This window comes from Contarinia nasturtii, unplaced genomic scaffold (assembly GCF_009176525.2).
Source record: "Contarinia nasturtii isolate CC-2019 unplaced genomic scaffold, AAFC_CNas_1.1 Cnas_scaffold_129, whole genome shotgun sequence".
Classification (NCBI taxonomy): Eukaryota; Metazoa; Arthropoda; class Insecta; order Diptera; family Cecidomyiidae; genus Contarinia; species Contarinia nasturtii.
The window spans coordinates 3,876,905-3,902,895 of record NW_022197486.1 but is presented as its reverse complement, the minus strand read 5'-3'; the positions used below and the strand labels follow the sequence as shown (position 1 = coordinate 3,902,895).

Below are 25,991 nucleotides of genomic sequence, written 5' to 3'. Positions count from 1 at the left end.
GAAATGTTATGCTCATTCAGCGAAACGTGGCAATGGTCGCGTTACTCTCAAACATGACACACACACAGAGTGAGAGTGCAGAAACAAACAACAACACCAAAAATCCAGACGGAACGTTAGTTTTTTCGGTGTTGTGAGCGTACACGGCAAAAAGAATAACAACTGACGATCGCATTTTTGATATGCGACGTTATTTATTTCGCACATTTATTTCAGCTTTTCCCGTTTTTACTTTTGTATGTGTGTGTGTTTTTTTTTCGTGAGAGTCAGCGAGAAAGTTTCTACCATCGAATCGTGGAATGGTTTTTTGCCAGAGCAATTTCTCATTATTCAATATGATCGGAAATAAATCTAGTTGATATTTTTTTTTCTCTCATTTCATTTCTATTTGAAATGCATTTTATGAAATCAGAATGGTTCGGCTCGCTTTTATCGAAAAGTGGCCAATTGTATGTATACCTTTTTTGCCGCGGAGATTCTGGGAATAGCATAAATATCTGATGACATTAATGCTGCAGTGCACAGAGACATTTCGCGAAATGTTTCTGATAAAAATATCAAAATGAAAAAAACAATATATATTTATCCCTCGACCAGTTGTTTCTTTTTTCACAATTATTCTGTCTCACTCACTCTGTGAGTTCTTCGTTATCTGTCAATTCATCATGGTTTATGAGAGTTCGCGAAATGACTTTATAGTTATTTGTTTTCAATATTCAAAACAAGAGAGAAATGAGAGACGCACAGACAGAATGAAGCAAAACGGTGGCGACCATTTCAATTCGTAGCTCATTTTTCAGTTCTGTATTTAAAAAAAACAATATCACATTCATTTAACTGAATGTTAGATTTATATTTGTTTTCTAACATGTGAACAAACTACAAATGCAAAGCAAATTAAAGTGAAAAAAATGCGCTATTGAAAAGAAAGTGAGTGTTGTTGTTTGAGAAAATCGTCAGCGAAACAATGATTTTGACAGCTAATCAACATGAAATCACAAAGAAAGGGAGAGAGAAAGAGCAAGAACTCATAACCGATTTGGTAAAATGAACAGCGAGAAAAACGAAGAAAAACCACTAGGCAAAAAAGATGACGCGAGAAAAAAAAGCGATAAGCAAAAAAGAATGCTGAATGCTGCCATTGATGCTGCTTTTTTTGTCGAAGTTATTGTGATTGAATCGAGCACCGAAACATATATGCACTACACCAGCGCAACGCACATTTGATGTGAATTCGGTCGCATAATGTGATGTAAGTGCAACAAGAGTTTATGTAGATCGAATGAAAATGAAAATACGAATTATTTTTTCTGTCTATCTTTCACACATCACTCTCTGACGCTGCTATAACACAGTCGACAAACAAAACAGTGCATGCAGATGCAAACTCTCTTTGTTGACGATGCCAACACCACAACAATGAACAAACTGAAAAATATACACACATTATTATGTTAAAGTGTTTACAATTTGCAGTGAAATTGTTGGTGATACTGTTGTCGTTGTCGTCGTCGTCGTCGTTGTTGTCGTTTTACGTTGTGATTTTTATGCAATTGAAACTTGATTTATCAATTTCAAGTAAACAATTTGCATGAAATCAACTGCATTTTTCCAACTGAATTGCGAGCATGTGACAATAGTCAGTATGTTGGCATGGCGCAATAGATATATGGGCGCTATAGAAAGATAGCGTTGACTCGTCTAATATATGATACGATACAGGTGATATGACAAAAGTATGAGAGCGCATTTATCCGTAGCGCGTAAATCGATCGATTTAATCGAGCAAATTGATCCAATTAAATTGACAGCGAGAAAAGTGAAAATGTGGCCACGCGTGTTTGTATCGCTTTTTTCGCTTTACTCCGTTCGTCATAGGTGGGTATTCAGTTTCTGAGGCTCCCGATTATCTACCCAAAAACTCTCCTTCTGTAATCAAAATTGTTGAAGCACAAACTCCTTTTCAATTTTTTATGTACAATAGTGACTAGATATACTGTGACATCCTCCGCATTTTTATCGTTACCCCCGTCTAAAATCTTTTGTGTGCGTTCACGATTGTTTTTTTTTTTTTTAATTATGTGTATAGAACAAAATTAATTCAGTCGAGCCGTGTGTCGAATAGTGACAAAAGAAAAAGATTGTCGCTTCGTTCTATATATATTTATATCTCTCTATTGATGAATCGGTCAATTGGAGCTAATTTTATAAATTTGTTGATTAAATGACATGAACGATTGGCCGGTTTTATTCTTCTTATATTCTTTTTTCATCCGTTTTTCGCTTGCGTTCATTGCGTGGAAAGAAGCCAGATACTTTCAAAGATCGACAGAGAATGCAAACAATTATCACTATTAGAGACCGAGAGATACATTGTTCTAATTAATGTTAATTTGGATACTTTGAAAAAAGAAACGTGAATTTGTCGATCACATTGACATCGCAATTCTGTCGATCAATTGCAAAAGTATGCAATAATGAAAAATCGGAATTTGCGCTTTCAACGCGACAATACACACTGTGTGTGAATGAGAGTGCAATCGAATTCATCAATGATAAAAACAAATCAGAACTCAGTATAAGAGATGCATATGTTTCGATCTCTGTGTTTGTTTCGATTTGTTTTAATATAATGTTCGAGCACTGAATTGCACACAAAAAAAAATTAAAGCGTTCTCCATCTTTCTTTGGTGAACCGATTCTTTTGTGTGCGCTACACATCCAATATGTATGAAGCAGACTAGTTTATTCAATCGTTCGCTCTGAAAAACTCAAACCAACAAGATTTGATGAAAGAAAAAAACACACTGAAGAATATTTTTTTGCTTTCGTCGCATTCCGATGCTAATCGTAAGGCAATTTTATGCATGTAATATTATCGTAATTGATTTCTTCTATAAAATGTGCCATCGAGTTTATTTTGATCGTCTATTTCTCTACTTTAGCTTGCGGCAGCAATGTTAACGACGGCAACGACGATAACGACGACTTTCGATTACATATTACATTTGACTGGATTATATTGTAGATTGTGCATACAAAGTGACAAGCCCAATGTTGCGTTTGTTGCGAGCGCGAAATGCAAATATGTCGCTCAATCAAGCGGCCAAGCATTGGTAAAAGATTCGCATTTTCAGTACATTACTATATTCAATGTCTTGCATTTTCCACACACACACACACACACACACACACACACACACACATACATACAATCATTGTCATTTATTTAATTATATGTTTTCGCATTGGATTTTATTATTTTTTTTCTTCTTCTCTATCTTTCTATTCGCTCTCGCTGTGTGTTTCTTTGTACGTTTGTTTTTACTCTATTGCCATAGCTCGGCAACTCGCTGTGATATTTCCAGTTGTGTGTTGATCCTTGTCTTCTGTACATTTCTTTATTGGGTTTTATGTGTTTCTTTCTTCATTTCAGTCGTTCCAACACAATTCGTTTAGTAAATATGCGCATTTTGTTGCTGTTGTTTTTGTTGCGCTGCTCTTTTCATTCTATTATTTAAATGCAAAGCCAATGGTATTCGCATATTCAAAGAGAGTACTATGTATGTCTTTGAGCTGGAGCAATTGTGATACAAATCAATTGGTGTATGTGCCTCGATAGGCGAATAATTAAAAAGTAATCATTACTTTTGATGTTGTTGATTGAGATCCAGTTCTGTGATTACTCTTTTCTATCTCTCTTTCTCTCACTCTCACTCGTCTTACATTCATTCGCATCTATACAGAAAAAAAAACTCCCTACTCGATTGGATTTTCCGTTGGATTTGCATCATCGCCCTAGCATATTCCTAATATTCATCCAAATGCAAGAAAAATGCATTTTCACATCATATATACACACACAACACAGCGCATACAAAATACAATTCCGATGATATTCATCTGAATGGATTTGCTCTCGTCTTTTGTTAAGGTCTATGCATTATATGCACCATTTGCCATGCAATTACGAAACAAACAATCAGCATCATCATCACGAAATTCGACTATCTCGTATAAAATTACGAGATAACAATTTTGCAGTTATCAAGTTTCAAAACAATTAAAGTTTTTTTCACTCTCTCTCTCTGTCTCCCTCTGTCTCCGTCAATTTTCGTTCTCTTTTTGTTTGCGCTCAGTGGTATCTGGTTTGGCTTTGATTGTGATATACAATGTTTGTTTTGTTTGTCTTGGCATTCTTTGGTTTGTGTGGTTTTATGCAATTGTGCGCTCCAATGTTAACCACTTGGCGACTTCCGTGTCAGTTATAACGCGTAATCGAATATAAAATGCGACACAAAACAAAATAAAAAATATTCTCGCTAATGAGTGAAACTGAAAAAAAAAGAAACAAAAATTTCACGCGTACACTATTCAACTTGAAACCAAACACACCATTTTTTTTCTGCATTGTCAACGGCAAATAAATACAGCAAATGTAACAAAAAATAAAGCGAAAAATCGCTGCATACAAATCTCAACAAATGGCAACAAGCAGGTGACAAAAATCATTCCAGTGTAAATGCATTACCTTAAACGTTTTAAATGCCAGAGAAATAAAAAACACACACGAAACGAACGAGTGTACAAGGGTGAATAAAAGAAATGATGACATTTGCAACATCCAAAATGAATTCACTTGAATAAATATTGCCATTTTCAGTATTCATTGCAATGTGAAGAGATGTATTTTAACTTTTTACTGCATGCAAGAGACCATGAAATCGTTTAATTGTACAAAATGGGTATGTGGTAATTGTGTATGTGTGTGTGTATTTCGTTGATTTTACTCTCTTCACTCATTCATCTCAGCGTACAGACGGGAACTGAGACAATGTCACATTTCACATTCGAGATGTGAGACCAAGATGACAATTGGTATGAATGAGTTGCTCTGGCAGAATATGGCAATGATTCAAGTTTCCATTTAGTTTGGATTTCGATGCCGTTCCCGGTCCGGTTTTTTCTTTCATTCCGCAGAATGAAGAAGAAGGTAGCTCCCCGATAGTATCGGTCGATGTACAACAAATCATTATTGTCATCATATTGCATAAGAAAATGAGTTGAATATGTTGGTTTGTCACCAAATGGTAGACAACAATCCACCAAATTTGGCATCGTTGCAAAATGAATAAACATTCATTACATGCCGTTTTTTGTCTAGAAATATGATATGGTGAACAAATCTTTTGGCTGTTAAGCGCATAATGTATTTTTAATTTGCCTAAGTAATAACCATGGATTTTAAGCATACACACACACACACACACCGTGTGTATTGAACATTCTCGAAAATGTAATTTGGTATATAGTAGAATTCAACAAACACTAATGGCGCATATTTTATGTGTCTGTCTTAAGTTCACACCATTATTCTCCACCATTACCCACCACCTTGACTCGCGCTCGCACTCTCTCTCTCTCTCTCTCTAACTATCCTATTGAATATAAATTACTAACTTTGAGCATAAAGTTTTTGGGTGTGTTTTAACACTTTTGTCTAGATGTTCTTGGTGCGTCATGAAAAAACCATTAACTAATCATTCATTTTTCATACAACGCACAACGTTTTTGAGAGCAAAGAGCCGATTTGAACTTCCCTTTTCGAGTAAAGCAGGGCAAAGCACCGGCTTGAAATGCAAATATCTAAAGATTTAATCAATTGAATTTCTCCCTTCTGTCTCTCTGTCACTCACTAATTGAATAAATCATTAGCAAATCGAGGAAGAAATATATCTGTACAAATTCAGACAAAAACACACGATCATTTGAAAACTTTGAAATGTCAGCGAAAAATATAAAATCTGTGGATATAAAGTGAAAGAAAACAAAATCGTGAAAAGTCAAAAGAAGCATATTGCCCGTCTTTTCTCACTCTCTTTCATCAACAAAATACACAAATACACGCGCACACACACCAGCAGATAACAGAAGAAAACTCGTTCTTCAAGACCTGTGTAGCGAATCAATTTGACAAACTAAAAAGCAGCAACAGAAGAAGAGAGGTAAAAAAGAAACCTGGTAGATTTCATTATTATGTACATTTTCTAGTGCAGATTAAGTGCCGGGGCACTAATGACAAGCATCGTTCAGCATGTCACAAGCGAATTGAGAAAGAGTGTTCTTTGCCTCTGTGTGCGTGCGCGCTTCAGTTTTTTTCTTTCTTGTTCTCTATCTGTTCAATTGCACGGTGCGCGTGGTACACGCATTATATGCAATCGAAGCATGGAATCTGTAATACATTTAATGCTTCTGATGGTGATGATAAACAATATAGATCGTTGTGTGCATATATGCTAGTAGTGATTGCTTGTTGAGTTATGTTGCGTGCTTGCGGACGCGTAAAAGTTCTATTTTCATGCTTTCTCTTTGGGTCATTAATGCTAACATTTTGAATTTTGTAATCACGTTTAACCTTCTTAGCAACAACGAAATGAAAAAAAAAATAATAATCACTCGAACATATGCTCAACTTATTCATTCAATTATCAAGCGTAAGCAACTTGGTCCAATGGAAGGCAAAAGACGATAAAAGAGAGGAAAAAAAAACTATTCAAAAGGCAGTCAGTTTTGATAAAGAAATTATTTATCACTCGCTTGCTTGTCCGTTTTGCTTGATAATGCACTTAGCTAATTTGTTGTAGAGCAACGGCGAAAGGTAATTGCGACGTTGCATTTACTTGAAAGAGTTTCGATCATCTCTTTCGATTTTATGTGATGGCGAAAATCCATTAAAAATATACACATTTTTAGTTTCATTTTGAAGAAAAGAGAAAAAATTTCACTAATTCATTTAGAATGCTCATCAAACGTGATGCATCGAGTTACATGTCTGTAGACTCAATGACTTGGTTTAACTTTCGGTTAAATGGAAATTCTTTTTGGATTTTTATGTGTGTCTTTTTTCTCTCTCTCGTCCATTCGTGCACGTGATATTTTGTAACATTTCATTTTCAAAATTCGAATTAAATAGATTTTTTTCGCTTCGATTAGCGAAAATCGCGAGTCAGTCAGAGCAAAACGAACAATAAACGAATGAACGAACGAACAAGAGAATCTAATGAATACTTTACAAATCATCAAAACTATCAAACATCAGGCATCGAGCACATTTTTCTGCTCGTTTTATTTTTTCGCTCAGCTTTTGCTCGATGTTCCGATGCGGATCGCAATTACGTTGTTGTTTTTTATCGCGTGTATTTTGTTTGATTGCTGTAATGGTATTGTGGATGATTGCTGAAGAAACTACATAAAATGGGTCATGTCGGTCTCGAATTAAGTGTGGAAATGAACGAGAAATAATAACTAATATACAAGTGTAATTACAAATACAAATTTCTCCTCTCGCTCACTCTGATGCTTCTCTCTCTTGTTCGCTCTATCTCATTTTTTGTTTCGTTCATTCATTCTCACTTGTGCACAATGCACGCGCATTTTTATATATTTGCTCACGAAAAATTTCTTCGAAGAAATGAGATGATTAAAGAGTACTTTGTACATGCTTTGCACAAAGAAAGCCAAAACCGATAAATATATGTACACTCATATGCACAAACACAGATGCTTGCCAATGAATTACGAACGAGCCGAGTCATATCGGATTATAAACAGTATAGGCTATTCAATCCCTACATTCAAACTACAGAGGGTCACTCTTCAATTTATAATGATGATGTTTTTCTCATTTCAAATCAGTCAAGTATTTGTGTATGAAAATTGAAGAAGATTTCCAAATTTGATCGTTTTTTAATGTGACTTTGTAACCCTTGAATTGACATTTTCATCATCGAAAACGACATCAATACATTCGAGGAAGAGAAAAAAAATAACATGTTTAGTCTTATCACTGGTATGCAGTGTTCGAAGGTCATCATGGTTTCTGTTTCGATAAAATAATCTCATCATTGCATTCAAAAAGGAGTGGCATGATGAGAGTTGAAAAATTCATGTGTTCATCTCGCCGTATATGCTGATGAAATTTGTGTGCGATATGATTGTGAAATGAACCAGAAAAGCAGGCATTATCAATCAAATCGATCGCTTCCTTTATGGTGATGTCGTATGGGGAGGGAAATGATTCGACTGTGCGAGAATGTGTCATTATTCATGTTTCGTTCATGCCGCTCCTTCGCATCCAAACAAAGAAATCTCGTACATTTTTTTCTTCAAAATATAGAAATCCATCGATAAGAAACAACTTACGCGCTCGTTCTTGCTCTAAATGTTTCCTTAGACAGTGACAAAATTTTAAGTATTTCGAGCATTTGCTGGTTGGAAAGAAGAGTGGTTGGCAATATAGTAATATTTCATTATCAACATTTGAGTCGATCATTTTTGAATATTTTCAAGATAAATGAATGTTAATATTTCCAAAAGAGTCTCTCAGTTTCATTGAATCGACTCTTAGAAAATGTTATTTTGTTTGAAATGTTCTTTTTGTTGTTGTTACGATGAAGAAGCATAATAAGAAATAACCGCGCTCATTCATAATGGATCGACAGTTCCATCCGTTGTATTTATTAGAATCGTTTGTATTATGGACAGAATGAAACGAACGTTTCGTTTTCGTAATGATTCTTTTCGTTTGATTTTGTCTATTGAATTGACTTTAAAATTCAAAATATATAAAAGCGTGTCACATTTAAATGGGTTTGTGTGGACGTGTGTGTGTGTAACATTTTTCCTGTTCAATCATCATCGATGGATTCCCTTTTATATATAAATGCGAGTCGGTGATGTTTAACTATTTTTGGATGTTTATGATCAGTATATATAAAAGCAACGGCGACAAAAATACACACACGATCGTTTGTTTCGAGCGAACAACGCTCTCTGAACGCTGTGGTCCTAATCGACAACATATGTTGTGGGAGAGATGCTCAATTTCATTTGTACACACACATACAACGCTCGTTATTGTTGTTGTCGTTGTTTCTGTTATTTAATTTTTTTTTGTGTATGCTTACTACGAAATAAATTGCTGTCATTTAATCCTATTGAATCAAATGCAACTGAAATTTTCCACTTTATAATTGATTGGAGCGAAGTATATCGTTGCATTTCTAAAATTGCAAATAATATTAATTTATCAGATTGTTCCTGTGAACAATTTATCAGATGTTATCATTTTTATCTCTAGTGGTTTGTCGGTGACAGAGCACATTCGGGTCGAATTAATATCCCACACGCTGATATGCTTTGTTCGGTCATCAGCCAATAATGGTTAAATTTCTTTTACTTTGTCCTCTATTGCGCTGTGTGATGAAATTAGACGATGACCAATTTTCATGTGGTGAGAGAATGTCAAGCGCGACCTAACAGCCATTCTCGACCATACATAAATTTTGACCACTTTTAACAACATTATTGGGGTGTTGCATTACGAAATGCGTGTACACAAGAAATAATGCGAACCCAAATGCAATAAACCAAAATGAAACGAGCACTATGTTTATAGACGTATATATATGGGTGCGAACGAAAGTTTGAATGAGGCTTGTTGGTAATTGATGACTATAATACATACGCACACAAATACACCAAACAATCTGACAGAATATTGTTATTATTTATAATCGAAACGAAGTTAGTTCTTCTTTTATTTTCCTCCCGAAGGAAGCGATAGCATGTATATATCGCGCAAACAAATTGAATGCATTTCACCATAATATATCGACACACAATATCGACAACGACGACGTCGTCGTTCGGCGAAACAACGCGAACGACAACATCAAAAAGGAACTAGACTAGTGTTTTTTTTTCTTTCTCTCCTTTTTCTTTTTCTCTGTTGTTTCGTTTTGTACATTGGCGAAAAACTATATAACATCGAGGGCGACCATTTGCAATCTGTGGCAAAACAATACCCAATAGCATTAAATTCATTTGCGGCCTTTGATTTTGATGTTATTTTATTTGCACACAGAACCGAACAACAAAAAAAAAAAAACAATCGTTGCAACAAATAAATTAAACGACGCACCTCGTTTGGTCAATACATTTTTGCGTCAATCCGCAAAGCGAAACGAAATTGAATTTTATATCATTTTTGTGTGTCGGTCGCCTTCAATTATTAGAACGTCGTACGCAATTTTAATTTTCATGATGATTTGTATCCTTTTGGATAATCATTTTTCGCCCACGACATACACTCACACAAAAACTCATCATTTTTCCTTCAATTTTGTTTACTCAGTAATAAGATATACGATACAATAATCTCTGTGTGTCATTTGTGCCGAATGAAACTGGGATTGAAATCAAAACAAAATTATTTCGGCTGTTAGCTCCTCATCGAATCGGAATTGATGTGTTTGTTATTTTGATATACAATGGCGTGCAGCAAAATGCTGCAACGCTCACAACCAGGCTATATGAGAATAATATATATATTGAAACAACAGTCGATGCCCCGAAGCAAATACCATTTATCTTGAAGATTCAGCACATATGTAATTTGTTCGCAGTAAATATTCGAAACGCCGAATTTTCCACACAAAATGCACAGGATCACAAATTTGCGTCTTCTCGTTCTCGGTACTTCTTTTTCTCGTACTTTTCGGTTCTTCACTATTTAAACCCTCTCACATCCACCCTTATTTCAAATTTATATATTGTTGATTTGTATTTTTGGCAATAATTTTATATTTCGTTTTGTGTCGGGTGTGTTATTCCTTTTAAATTCACTTTTACACGAAGCATCATTTATTTGTCACATTCAAAATTTTGGTTAATCAAATTGATATCGTTGCAACCACATAAAATCGTTTGCTCACATTATTTATTCGTTTTTTTTTGTTGGTCGAGTATCCGTAGAAATCTTCTTTTTTTTTGAATTTTTCAATCTTATCAAAAACAAAACGAGTATTGATTATCTGGATATGTTCGATGTTCTGATCCTGTTGTTATTGTTCTAATGCTGTGAATGTGATGCTTCTAACACTGTTTGCCATCCAGAATATCATGGAAATTTCACTTTAAAAAGAATCCATTCAATTCATACAAAACGATACACCAATTTGTTTGTTTCTTTCTTCTCGCACGATACGATTAATGATGATGACGATTGGGTACACGCAAGTAATAATGCGGCCAACATACAACAACGTTTATGTTACACTATTTTTTAGTTGAATCATAATCACAATTCAAACTACCTCGCAGAGTGTAAGACTCTGTGTATACAGGCTCTGCTTGTGTATGGCCCCCGAGAAACCGAACCGAATACACAACTCCGTAAATGTGTAGAAACGTATTCTGTCGTTGATATTGTTGTTGTTGTCGTCGTAGTCTTCGTTTATTTTTCCTTCTTCTTTAGTTTGATTTTGCTTTTTTTTTGTTTCTACACACTAAAACAAATACACATCCATGCATTTCTCTCTTTCGCTGTTATATTGGAGAGGCGCAACAAATCTCTTCTTCGTTTTATTTCACTCGCTCTTGGGCCAACGAGAATATATCGTTGCACGAATATATATATAGATGAATCCATACGTTGAGTGTAGTAAATACACATTTCAATTTGGATTTGCGCATAAAATCGACGCACATCTGTGCGAGTGAGTCATATGTGAGAGTATTGGGACGCACATCAGTGGATTGGTTGGCTTTGCTTGCATACATCATTATGTGTTGTGCATTTCGAAAACATATTCAGAACACAAACACACACACACACACACACTATAAATTTACAAAGCCGACTATGATGACCGTGAGCGAGAACGCAGTGCTAATCATATGTTGTGGGAATGCTGACGGTAGAACGAGATGTCAATAGAATTTGTTGTGCACACGAACAAAAGGCACCGTATAATGAGCTCTCTCTTCGTGTGTGAGCCAGCTCACACATGTATGTGTTTGTGTATGCGTTTATGAATTAGTATGCGGGATAGAATCACAAGCAAATTAATAGAAAACTTAAAGACAAAATTGAAATAAAATGGATGGACGGACGGACGGCTCGAACACTCACGATACATTTTATTCCATTTAATAGCTCACACAAATACGCAAATGAAATGCACACATCTCTCTCTCTCTCTCTCTCTCTCTCTATCTCTCTCGTACTCATTGCACGACAAAATTCCCATCATAAAAAAAGACTTCGGGCTTAGGAGTTGTATCGTGACTTCCACTTGTATGGCGAGAATAAAAGAGAAAGAAAAAGAAAGGAACATCTATGTATGAGAAAAGAGCTGTGTGTAATATTAATTGAGCTTCTCAAATGAAATCAGCTTTCTAACCGAATCTCCCATTGTTTTTACAACATTGTACATACAACAAAAACACCGCGTCAACAAAAACAATAAAAAAAGGACAACTAATACTACGACAACGACAAAATCGACCGTCTCTCAACGATGACCAATGCAGTTCAAATTGCGACTTGTTGAAAACAAGATAACGTGATATTAGAATCTTTGCAATAGAAATGAAAATCAGTTCAAAAAATAAGAGTGAGATAAAGAGAAAAAAAGAAGATTACAACATCATAAGCCATAATTGAGCCGTTGCCGTTGATGAGGATTCGGGACTTAAAACACAATGAAATGATTAAGAATGAAAAAAGTGACATCAAAGCTATTTTATTAAAAACGAAAATTGAGTTTTAGCAGGATAATGCCATTTGTGAATGTGTACACACGTACAGTCAAGGCATAACCACGCATACACCGTCAAATCAAAACATTCATATACGCAAAAAAAAACGAACCAACGAGATACATTTTCAATGCGATTGAATTGTAAACACAACTGCAAATGGTCGATTCAAATCGTAGAGGGATCATCATAAATGCCATCATTTTTTTCAGATTTCATGACAGATTTAATGCAATTATTTTCATGTTCATTTCTCTTGATTCATTTGTTAAAACAAATGGCATTTAATTAAAACTTTGCTACTTTGTTGGGATTTTCTCAGAACGATGTGGAAAATAAGAACCGGAGGTAAAAAGCGATTTAACAAATTTGCAAGGTATTTGTTGCGAATGGAAATACGTACCCTAGCCATTGTACAAATGATAAAGAATGCAGAGACCAGAAAAACGATAAAACGCTCATGCGCACATTCTGACATTCGTGCATTTGATTTTCTCGTTTTCATTGTTTATATATGTGTGCGCGGGGCATTTGAATGATGTGCTGTTTTCGTGCTATTGTTTACATGTATCAGGACTCTGATTTTCGAATGAATTATGTTAATTTTGACCGTAGTTAGCTAATAATGATAATAATAATAATATATACATCATCGGTCTCTTGTTGCCATTCAATTTTTCGGGATTTATTTATTTTTTTGTCTTTTGGCTGTGTGTAAACAGCCACGATTTTCAGCGTTGCAATTTACGAGAGGCGACGTAATTTAGTTCAAAGGCATGCAAATTCGTACGATCTTGCTTATATTAATAATCGGCCGGTTGGCGTCGAAACACTGGTTCACAGCCAAGGACGAATCATTTCGGGAGAAAAATACTTTTCGGTTGTATAATATGAATAATATATATTCGCTTCAAACGCGATTTTTTGTTTTGCCATTCACCTACGAATTGTGAATAGGTGGTTTTTTCGGTTGTTATTCAAAATAAGAATCACGTATGCGAGAAAAAAAAACATTTCGGATTTTCTGAATGACGGTGTGCGTATGTGAACAAATTACGAAAATTCACTATCGAATTTCTTTCTCCCATTCACATTTGCATGCCCAACGTGATTTGCACTTAAGTTTTAAGCAATCTCCGAACAGTTAAATTGGCTTTCAATAAAGCGATTGCAGAGAATGAACTCAATCGAAAAACAAACAAAAAAAACCTTCACTTTAGACAATTAGGCGGTTTATTCTGAGACTTTGGTAATGTTCGATAATTATTTGGAATCGATGAGAATTGCCATTTGATTGTCTATCGTTCAAAAATTCCCGATCGCTGTGATTGTACTTGAAATGCGATGAATATCAATACAATCTCATCACTTCCCATAATTTATTGGTTCGTTCCAAGAGAAAGAAGAAAAAAATTGAAGAAAGCCGACTGAAACTCGTCTCAGTCGCCTCTTTCATTAAGTGGATAGTTAATCGAAAGTGATGTTTCATTGAATGTCGGATGTGTGTTGTTGCTTGTATTTGTGGGCTGCTATTAAAAGGGCATTTAACAAGATCGTCAATCTTCAAACATCATTCTTCTTTCGCACACTTACGCACACACGCATATTATTAGCAGATTTTTAGTGCGGCCGGTTTTTTTTTATTTAAAACAAAACTCTCCATCAATTGGCACTGGGATTTAATGTGCTGAAAATATGTGTAGAAAATGAAACGACGTCTATGATAAATTTAAACTGTAAATGAATACGAAGCAAAGAGCAATAGAAGTAACAACTTATTTGTTTGATCGAACAACGACATACATTTTTATTGTAATATACACTTCTATTAGTTTCGCCGGGAGCGTTTCTGTTTGCGTTTTCAATCAGTGAAAATTGTTATGAATTGCAAAACAATTTTTTTTTTTCGCATTCGCCTTCTGTGCCTCCTTCTGTTCGAATTGAATGGAAACAAACGTTTGTTGTTTTATTCATTAGTTTTACAGAGCTACAATTTAAGCAAAATGTGTTATTGTTTTCAATGCATTTTTTTTTTACTTCGTTCGTTTGTTTGTTTTGCATTCGTCTATGTGGCAAATGGATGCAGCGGTTGTTGGATGATGTTGTTTTGTTTTTGGTCAATTCGGTACGCGATTCCAGAGCGTGAATATGCAGCCACAATGAGGCTCATTGAAGAACATACTCTTCTCAATCACACGCTCAGAAATATTTGTGTGAGAGAAAAAGAGAGAGAGAGGGAGACGAAAAAAAAACAAGTACTCGATGTATACACAATACAATATATTTTTCTTCGATGAAGAAAAGAACGAACGAAGACGGTGGAAAAAAGTTGTGGTTGAAAAAAAAGCATTGGGTGAATAATGGTGTTGGCGCGCGCAATTAGAGCTTGAAACCCATAAAATAAAGAAATGTACCATACATAAAATTTGTGTATGTGTTTTTTTTTCGTCCGCCGTTTTCATGCCATGAAATGAGAAAGAGAAAAACAAAGAAGAACATTTCTTTGGCATGCAGAAAAAAACATACATTATCGAATCGGCTTGCTGTTACTGTTACGCAGTATACTAGTTCACAGGTTTTGATGCCGTTCGAATATATTCGCCTCATCGCGCTTCACCCATTTTATTGCTTTCGATTATAATTTTTCTTTACATCATGTTTGTCCTTCATATTACCGCGTAATATCTAACAACACAGTAGCATCAGGCAAAAATTCAATTGTAATTAATTACGGCGAAAAGATCACCGAATCACAATTTTAAATGAACGTATTTTGTTTACGTTTCATGTTTGTTTTTATAACAATTGATATAAAGTACAATGGAATTCTTGTGCAGTCGCTGTTGTTGCGGCCGCCTTTTTCTTCTCTCTTTCGCCTTTTTTTTTATTCCTCCGTGCTCTAGCATTATTATCAAACGTGTGAAAATGAGTATGTACATCTGAAATGTGTATTTATATTTTCGCCTCTTTTCAGCACCTCTTCGATTAATTCATCGTTTGTGCAACCACATACAAATTTGTCTCTATCAATTCCACGCCGTTGGATAAGATTATCATTTGATTTACCGAAAAATAAAAGAATAGGTAATTTTTATCTTATCAGCAGAAATTAAATTGTGTGTTTATGTCGAGTCTTATTATTGCGTTTATCAGACCGTACAAAAATGAATTTACAAATTATTTGCATGCTTCTGTGTCAATGTTTTTGTTTGGTTAAAACATAAATTTTGCAAACCATCCGATAAGTTATTGAGTGCTATACTTGCTGCAAGAAAGACACGATTTTCGTGTAAAATTGTTCGAATTTTGTCGCTTTTATTTATTGTTTGTGTGATCTAATTCTAATTTCTGACTTTAAAAGACACACGCATTTCGACATTGGATTTAATGGCCATTTCACGTTTTTTTTTTATTTGAAAACATTTGTCGGCGGTTTTATTCTTGATGCGAGTAAATAAAATGAAGGAATAAATAGTCACGTTTCGTTATTTTCTCAAAATAGTAAAAAAATCTATTAAAAACACACACCGAAATCCAGTCTATTTTTCGTTTAATGATGTACAAAATGGCATTTCACACTATTTTGATGAACAGAAATGTTGGAAGAAAAATCCACTCCATTTAGAGAAAACGAAAAAAGAACCCTTTCGCCAGTCAGAAAATCAGTCAAAAGTCTCTTTTTTTCCTCAAACACAAAGACTGAGAAGACAGTCCCATTTGATTAAGCCTAATAAATTGTGAAGGTTATTTTCGTTCACAAGTTGGAAATATGAACTCTTAAAATGCTTGACATCAAACGTATTAAATTCAAATAAATTTAGATCGCATTTGAAAAATCACAATTTATTATGACAATTTTCTACAATTTATTAAATGATCATTTGATAAAATCGTTGCTTTTCTTCAATTTTGATTGCTGTTATTTTTGGCTGTGCACGACATCGAATCAATGACAATTGACAAAGAAAGAATGAATAAGCAACACCAACTTGTGCACAGTGAACAGACAAAAGAGGCAAAACAATAATAAAAAATATATTTCAAAATAACAGAGAGAGAAAAAAGCTATAGCTATTCGCGCATTTATTATTTAATGGTCAAGATAATAGACGCTTACATTAGACCGTTTTAGTTCAATAACACATCACACATTTGGTATGAATGAGCGGCTAATTCTGTTGCGCATGCAATAGGCTAATATGGTAAAATGCGGTTGATTGAAAATGCGTTGCGTTGAATAATGTGAATGAATAAAAATCGGTGATGCGTGAGCACAAGCGTGCGCGCTTGCCATCATTTGAGCATCGAAATGCTTATCGAAACGAATAACAATAATATATGGGATAATGTATGAAATTGCGTTGTAGGGCAATGTGCTTGCGCGGTTTTAACCGCTTTGATGTGCAAACACCATTATTTGAATACGAAAAGATTAAACACAGAGAATCGTCATTTGTCGCACAATGATTTCACAAAGATTGTTTTTTCAACATCGTTTTCATAACACAGAGACAAAACAAATAAACCAAAAGAGCCAAATACCATATGTGGCCCCGAAATGAGGAAAACGATTGAAAAATCAGAAAGGGCACATTTGGCAATTGATTCGATGTAATAAGAGGCAACAGTTAGTGTCATTTCAATGAGAGATAATGGCATGTAAAGCCTATTCGATAGTTGCCTGTTGCACGCATAGAAACATGGCTCATCTCTTTTCTTCAACTCATTCGTTTGTTTTCTCTCTTTTTCTCGTTCACTTTTTCAATTTCTTTTTTTTCTCTCTCTCAAAAAGATTGATTCGTTCATTCGAATGTGTCTTAACTCCGATTTTTTTTATGGAACAAACAAACAGACAGGCGAATAGAAAAATCCATAAACTTAATCTCAATGAATGTGGTGCGGATTGATTTACGGTTATGTATGACGCGAAAGTTCAAATCCAAGCATGATATCGATGCTCAGTGAAGCCAGCAGCAACAATAACAACAACAAGTTGAAAATAGTGAGTGCATGCAAGAGTGGGAGAGATCGAGAAATAGACAAAGAAAGAATACAAGAGATTGAAAGACAAATCGAGATAAAGCGAACAGATGAGAGACATTGGAAAATATGCTGTAGACATGAAGATGCTAGCATCGGTAGCAAGTGCGCTTATTTTGCGCCCATAAATATGCTATATGCATCAGCCAACAACTTCAACGTAGTACGGCTTCGATGGTCTTTCACTTGGTGTACGCTTCGAATAATGCAAATTTTTCGCTTTGCAGAAATGAAAATACTTCGATTTAAAAGGAACAATTTAAAGGAAGTCGAAATATAAAAATAAATATACACGAACAAGCTTAACGTTGATTGCGTGTCAGACACTCTTCATTCACAAAGCCACAAATCAAATGCGGGATATACGAAAAAAGAAAACATGAATGCATATGTTTTATTCGAAATTCATTTCGAGCGAAGCATATGTCTCAAAGTATACAAATCTCTAAGTGGAATAAATTAAAATTTGTTTGTGATAATTCCATTGAAAGTGCCAAAAAAGTGTATCATAATAAAATTGATAAGTGTGATACACTTGGGAACCGAAAGTGCGAGAGCGACAGAGGGCGAACAAAGAGTGTATGACTGTCGCCTTGGATGTCTGACATATAAAATGTGTCAACCAGATGCCGAGCTGTTTCTCAAAAGGAAATTTAACTGAAATGTTTCTTTTGCTGCAATTTTTTTTTTCGATCTTCTTATTTTACTTCCTTTGCGTTTAAGAAAAATATTATCTTTTTTTCATATCGATGTCTTTTAAGTTAGCATCTGCATGCTTGGTGAAACGAAAATATGATGCGTCGAAAAGAGGATTTCTTGGTAACTCGCAGAGAAAAGTGGATTAAAAAATGAATCGATTGCAAACTTTTCTTCGATCAATTCAATTCTTTCGGTTTGAATTGCAAACGGTGGGCTTCTTCTCATTTTGGTTTTGAAAGGTAGTTTGTATGTTCTCACTCCTCTTTTTCCTCTCTCCATTCAGATAAATAATAATAATTTAATCCAGTTTACGTGTAATCTCGTCTCTTTCACTCTCTCACACACACAATAAACAGCTTTTAATAAGATAATTGTTTCGTTCGTGTATGCAATTTGAAAGTTGATCGCGTATTACGATCGTTGAGTCTTCATAATTCTCGATCTTTATCTCTCTCTCTCTCTCTTCCTTTTCCATTTTTGCTCGCTCTCTAGTTCCCTTTGCAGCACTACGCACACGCTGTTTGCGCTTGAGTACGCATCGTGTGAATTCACATTAAAAAAATCATTTCGTTAATAAACAATCCATCTTAATAGTGCAGTCACTTTTCGGTTCGTCCACTTAATAAAACGTATATTATATGCGTAAATTATTCAATTCCGGCTTTTGTTGTATATCGAGAGAGATGAACTCTCACGCCCGAGCTCCTCTTTCGAGTGTTTTTTTTTGTTTCTTTTGCTTTCGGTTTTGTGTATGTGTCTCTCTCAACACAAAAACATTTGGTCACATTAACCTCATAATAATAATTTGTCGGTTTTTGTGTGTGTGTTGTTTTTATTTGGTTTCTTTCAATTTTATGACATTGCATCCATTGAATACATGCATGTCGCAATTGTACATATCATAAAATGGAATTAGTCACACAGTTTCTTTTTCGTGTATATTAAAATGTCATTGAAAGACTTCTTAAGTCAAAAGTTTGTGTTTTGTTATGAAATTATGTTTTTTTCTTATTCATTTCTTCTTCGTATAGCCAAAAGAACTTCCAAAACGATTTTCCGAAAAATATCAATTGTTTTATGACCACAATTTGTTTTATGATTGGCTATAATATACTTCCAACAGCGGAACAAAATATACAGAATGGATACTCACTGTTGAACAGCATCAATTTACGAGTGGATCCAAGACGTTTGATGGGACTTTTGACGCCCTCGCCATTCTCATCCATTGCGGTTACTCCGTTCATGTTGATTCAATTCAAAGTATGTGCTAGCGTCTAATATATTCCGATTCCGTGTGTGTATGTAATTTTTTTTTTTAATTTTTCACTTTTTCCTGTTTATTTGATTTGCCGATAAAATGCCAACAGCAATCGCTCATATCGATTGGCGATCACGAAAAGATAAAAAGGCAATGATGCCGTACGATTTATCGCATCCACCTGCAAAAGAGAGAAAGAAAGCAAAAGTTAATTGATAAAACTATCAATTTTTAAGTAGGAATGGGCAATTTTTTGATGAATTAATTTTAAAATTGAATATAAATGAATGGTGTGCCAGAGCAGAAACCTGCGGACATTTTAATATATATAAAAACAAACATTGTTTTGCTATCAATATCTCATGCTTATTTTATTCAATCGTTAATTTTTTATTCTCCTTCGAAATTCGAATTTCATTTTTGAAACCAGCAAATTTTCACAATAAAAAATTAAAAAATTAAATTTCACAATATCAACTAATGATAATCGTGCACCGGTTTGGTCGGATGAAAGGATATGCAAATTTTGCAGCATTTGAATACTCATCAAATGTATCATGCCTAATGACCACGCATCTGTGTTTGAACAATTTCGCATTTCATCACACGGTTGGTTGTGTCAACGTGAAATGGATCAAAATTCAACATTTTTTGGGTTGATTAGTAAATCAGAAAATGTCATTCGCTCGTCATTTTCTCTCACACTCTTTCTTCATCTGAATTGAATGCATATTTTTTGATATCCACACGGTTTTGTGGTGGCATAGATAAAATGCTTTGGTTACGTTATAAGCTTGAATTAATTGTAATAAAAATTATGTAAAAAAATTAATGTGGTTTTTTATTTAAAAAAGACGATCACTATAAAACATGGTAGCATTTTCGCTGTGGCCATCAGTTTTTTAAGAAGTGCCATCCGAAGAGCACCCAAAAATGAAGGTAAAAATGAAACGATTTGGATTTTAATTTGAACGAAATATTTTTGTGGATTTAATTTGTTGCGTTTGGACACCAAAGAAAGTGCATATCATATATTAATCGAAGTGAATTTTGCCTATTGTTTGTTCTACAGAGTTTCGTTGTTATTTTGTCAGTTTTGGCATGTACTTCGGCCACTATTCTACCATCATCTCATTTATTACCCCCAGTGCATGAAATACACAATAATGAACCATTTCGTCCATCATCACCAGATTTTCATGCAGCATCTGTGAGCTCAGGTATACCGTATTGATTCGTTTGTGTGATTGAAAGATTGTGCGGTTTTAATTAACAAGTGCAAAAAAAAACTATTTTGTGGCTTTTTAATATTGAAAATGAATTTTGAAGTTTTGAAAATACGTGTGATTGTTTACAAAAAAATGGAATATTCGTTTCTTCAAAACAGCACCACCGAAACAACATATTTTATTGGATGGTGAAACTGTTCCAATTAGTGAGGAAACTACTAGAGCCAATGTTCAATTTGCTCCCGTTGCACCCGTTCAACACGCTGCACCGGTTCAACATGCTGCCCCCGTTCAACACTTTGCACCCGTTCAACATGCTGCCCCCGTTCAACACTTTACACCCGTTCAACAAGTTGCACCCGTTCAACAAGTTGCACCCGTTCAACATGCTGCTCCCGTTGCACATTTTGCTCCCCCTGTAGCCCATGCTCCCCCCACTCAAGCTACAATCCAAGTTATTTCTTTCAATAGACCATCATCATCATTAACACATGGTCCACAAGTATGTATTTAATCACACATTTTGATTTATTATCTGCTTTTGTACTGATTAAATTAAAAAAAATCTCCTCAGTACTTGCCACCACAACACTCAGCTCAAACCCACTCTGTTCAAGAGCCCGTTTACAATGCTCCTCCACAAGTATGTTGTTATTAAAATAATTTAACAAGAACATTATGAAACCGTTCAATCTATGATATATATCAATGTGAAAATTACTTTGTTCAACACAATAGTCGCAATATCTTCCACCACAACAAAGTGCACAAAGCTTCAGTGCTCCAGTTAGTGATGAATCAGTTTCAGCCGTTGGTCCTTCTCAAGCTTCAATTCAAGTTGTAACTTACAATGCACAAGCATCAGGATCAGCGTCAGCATCAACATCAGCACAAGCTCCACAAGTAAGCCGTTATTTGATCATTTAAAAAACATCAAATCAGTCGGCACATTTTTTTGTCGAACATTTAAAAAATACTTTTTTCGTCAAAACAGGAAGAATACTTGCCGCCACAGCAATCAGCTCAAACCTACTCTGCTCAAGAGCCCGTTTACAGTGCTCCAGCCCCACCAGTAAGTTTTAATTTAATCAATTTAATAAGAACTTTGTAAATGTGTTCTATCAATTATGTATACATAATATGTGAATCAATCAAAAATTGTTTTTTTTTTTTGTCGAAATAGTCGCAATATCTTCCACCGCAACAAAATGCACCAAGCTTCAGTCATGGCTTCAGTGCTCCAGTTAGTGACGAATCAAATTCTGCCGTTGGCCCTTCTCAAGCTTCAATTCAAGTTGTAACTTACAATGCACAAGCATCAGGATCTGCGTCAGCATCAACATCAGCACAAGCTCCACAAGTAAGCCGTTTTTTGATCATTTTTTAATTTTTTTTTTGAATCAAATAAATCGCCAGATTTTTCTATCGAACATTTTTAAAAAATACTTTGTTCGTCTAATTAGGCTCAATACTTGCCATCACAACAAGCCACCCCAAATTATTTTGTTCAGGAGCCAGTTTACAGTGCTCCAGCCCCACAAGTAAGTCGTTACTCAATCAATTTTACAAGCACACTGAGAAATTGAGTTTGGTTTTTTGCTTATTCTACAAATTCTTAGTCGTATATTACAAGTGTTTGTGCATTTCACGAGATGTTACAGAATTTGCTATATTTACGAAAACGTCATTATATTGACATGAATATTTTGTAGAATATACAAAAGTTTCGGACATTATATAAAATCCATATTAAAATATGAAAGAGATTCACAATAGAAATTTTCAAGCATTCATTATCAAACATTTCTTTGTTCATCACAATAGCCTGAATATTTACCGCCTCAACAAAGTGCACCAAGTTTCAGTGCCCAATTGAGTGAACCTGCACCGGCACCACAAGTAAGCCATAATTGCATCATTTATAAAGAAATCTTTAAAACAGCAACTCTTTTTTTCAATCAAAACTAAAAAAACTTTTTTGGTCAAATTAGGCACAATACTTGCCACCACAACAATCTGCTCAAACCTACTCTGTTCAAGAGCCCGTTTACAGTGCCCCGGCTCCTCAAGTGAGTTTTTATTTGATCATTTTAACAAGTACAATGAGAAATCGATAAATGTTTGTGCACTTCACAAAATGTTGTGGTATTTTCTATACCTACACGAACCTATCGAACATTAAAAAAATACTTTTTTCGTTAAAACAGGCACAATACTTGCCACCACAGCAATCGGCACAAACCTACTCTGCTCAAGAGCCCGTGTACAGTGCTCCAGCCCCACAAGTAAGTTTTTATTTAATCAATAAGAGCTTTGTAAATGTGTTCTATCAATTATGTATGAATCAATCATAAATTGTTTTTCCTTTGTCAAAATAGGCTCAGTATCTTCCACCACAACAAAGTGCACCAAGTTTCACTGTTCACTTGAGTGAAGCGGCACCGGCACCACAAGTAAGCCATCATTTAAAAAGAAGTCCAATTTCTCAATCGAACGTTAAAAAAATACTTTTTTCATCAAATTAGGCACAATACTTGCCACCACAGCAATCAGCTCAAACATACTCAGCTCCTTCACTATCATTCTCACTTCCATCAGCAGATCCAGGTAAATTAACGTTCTCCATTCATAAATATTTATCAGCATTCATCAATATTGAGACATTTTTTTCTAATTTATTGCTTTACAAAAACAGCTCCAAACTTCTCAGCTCCATCACAATCGCACTCCGTCCAAGAGGACGTTTACAGTCCCCCAGCTCCACAAGTAAGTCTTTATTTTATCAATTTAACAAGTATTTCGTAAATGTTTTAAAAAAATGGTTTTGTTTGTTAAAATAGGCTCAATATCTTCCACCGCAACAAAGTGCACCAAGTTTCAGTCAACCAATTGAACATGTTCCACAAGTATGTACCATAATTTGATTAAAATAATATGCTCAGTGAGCATTGCTCAGAAAATGATTAAACTTAAATAAAACTTTGATCGTCAAACTAGGCCCAATACTTGCCACCACAGCAAACAACTTCAACATACTCTGTTCCAGAGCCACAAGTAAGATGATTTAAACTATTTTAAAATATCGAATCGTTGAATCAAACCGCAAATATCAATTATATCTTTATTCATTAACTTTAGCCACGATATTTGCCACCCCAACAAAGTGCACCAAGCTACAGTCCTCAATTGAGTCAAGCACTTTCTGTTTCAGCACCGGCGGCTCCACAGGTAAATCATTTTTTAGTCGCCAAAGTACTCAATCAAACAAATTTTTAAAAATGTTGATCATCAAAATAGGCTCAGTACTTGCCACCACAACAAAGCGCTCAAGTATTCAGCGCTCCAAAGCCAATCTATGGTTCAAGCCAGTCTGTGTCATCGGCTCCAGTTTCAACAACAAAAATCATCAAAATCATTCAAGAAGCCCAACAATCACAAGCATCTTTTGCACCATCACACGGCCAAGTTAAAATCATTAAAGTGATCAATAACGGTCCATCATACAGCAGTGGCTCATCATACAGCGGCGGATATTCACACAGTAGCACATCCCACAATAGTGAACATTCACATGTAACTGTATCAGCACCAGTCAAAGTAATTAAAGTCATTAAAGACACATCCTCACACTCTGGTTCATCGTTCGTTGGTTCATCGCACAGTGATCACCAATCATACGGCGCTGCATCGCATGCATCGTCAGCTCCAGTCAGAGTAATCAAATTGATAAAAGATAATGGACCATCATACGATGCCGGTCATTCCTCACATAGCAGCCATCAATCACATGGTGGCCCATCACAAACTATTAAATTCATCAAATTCATCAAATCCGATCCAGACTCACAAGGATGGTAAACGAGAACAAAAAAAAACTCATTGCACTTAATGAACTAATCGATTGTTTGAGACAATTTTAATTTAAAATAAAATGTTGTACATTTTATAAATGTTAAATCATTTGTTGACTTTTAAAATGAAATAAAACCAAGTTGAATATAAATATATACATTTATCATTTCTTTTCGCCTCTGCCGATAGGTTGAATTTGTGAAAATAAAATCACCAAAGCGACATAAAATCAAATGTTAATGATACCAAATTTATTCAACTGTTTATATTTCTAAAGTGAACATTTACATATTTCCGTTTGGATTTTATTTTCTCATTTCCATCAGATTTCAAAAAAATGCAAAAAAGTGAGATGAATTCAAATTTGACTTAAGAAATCACTCACAACATTCAAAAGAAACTTTTACTTGAAACTGTCGATTTCTATGAATCGATTTGCGAATATCACATCATCATAAAATTGATGCCGAAATTATTTTTGAGAAAAAAAATGACACTATCTATAAAATTGGTCGAGCTGCTTGCAGAGAGGGATAATTTGTTGTTTAAATGTGCATTATACGAAAGTTTTTCATTACCAGTACTTTTACCTTTTTATGAAAATTACCAAATTTGTGTCGTTTCTTGTACACTTGATTTAATTTTAAATTAAAAACCTCTGTGTGCAATCATACATAGCGAATTTGTCATTTGTCAGTGTTGTTGCTAAATACAGTGGTGTGCAACCAATTTGAATGCTGCGTGATTGAAACAATCATAACTAAAAATGAAAAACGCTTGACGTAACATTGAGTCAGCAACAGGGAATAATAGACTTGCGCGATACTCGACACATCACATTCTTCACCCTGTGACCGCGATGATTAATTGCACATACAAATAAATTGTGGTGATTGATCCGCCATCGCTGCCATGTCTGACGTAATGTTTTTTTTTTGTTTTGAATGGCAATTGAGACACAGACAAAAGAGATGCGTTCCATTTTCCAAGATTTGTATGTATGATGTAGAAATGCATTAAAATTGGGTTAAACACATTTTTGGCTAATTGCCATATCGATGTGCGATCTCGCAAACACATTCTCTTATAATAAATGGAGATAATGTTCAGGTGTGAATTTGGATGCACGTTTTTCATCTTTTATATGTATGCCTTTATTCTCTTTGCACGTGTTTTTTCATATTAAGCAAAGACGTAAGTTACAACATATCAATTTAATGAGTTATTAAATATGTTTGAAATTAGACAAAGAGAGAGAGAGAGAGAGAGAGAGAGAGAGAGAGAGAGAGAGAGAGAGAGAGAGAGAG

General features: G+C 34.9%; 2 protein-coding genes across 8 annotated transcripts in view; one reads left to right on the top strand and one right to left on the bottom strand.

Moving 5' to 3' along the window:
- The window catches only part of LOC116349593 (SLIT-ROBO Rho GTPase-activating protein 1-like), a 47,910-nt gene that overhangs the window by 13,353 nt on the left and 8,566 nt on the right, over positions 1–25,991 (bottom strand). The window contains exon 2 of one of the 3 annotated variants that reach the window (XM_031781103.1): positions 19,496–19,784. In XM_031781103.1, coding sequence (XP_031636963.1) covers positions 19,496–19,589 — 94 coding nt within the window. In that variant the 5' untranslated portion in view covers positions 19,590–19,784. Of the gene's footprint in view, positions 1–10,424; positions 11,139–19,495; positions 19,785–25,991 lie in introns of those variants that run through there. The other 2 variants (XM_031781122.1, XM_031781113.1) reach the window with 2 other exon arrangements.
- Positions 20,420–24,789, top strand: LOC116349606 (extensin-like). Of its 5 annotated transcripts, XM_031781134.1 has the most exons (18): positions 20,420–20,542; positions 20,676–20,823; positions 20,991–21,334; positions 21,407–21,475; positions 21,571–21,735; positions 21,827–21,904; positions 22,016–22,192; positions 22,296–22,373; positions 22,657–22,731; positions 22,824–22,901; positions 23,040–23,117; positions 23,211–23,285; positions 23,358–23,439; positions 23,528–23,598; positions 23,673–23,738; positions 23,830–23,886; positions 23,971–24,060; positions 24,130–24,789. In XM_031781134.1, exons 1-18 carry the CDS (start codon positions 20,537–20,539, stop codon positions 24,688–24,690), a joined length of 2,298 nt encoding a protein of 765 aa, XP_031636994.1. In that variant the 5' UTR covers positions 20,420–20,536; the 3' UTR covers positions 24,691–24,789. The 5 variants fall into 5 exon arrangements, with proteins under 5 accessions (XP_031636994.1, XP_031637016.1, XP_031637003.1 ...); XM_031781156.1 differs by lacking the exons at positions 21,827–21,904; positions 22,016–22,192; XM_031781143.1 differs by lacking the exons at positions 22,296–22,373; positions 22,657–22,731; positions 22,824–22,901.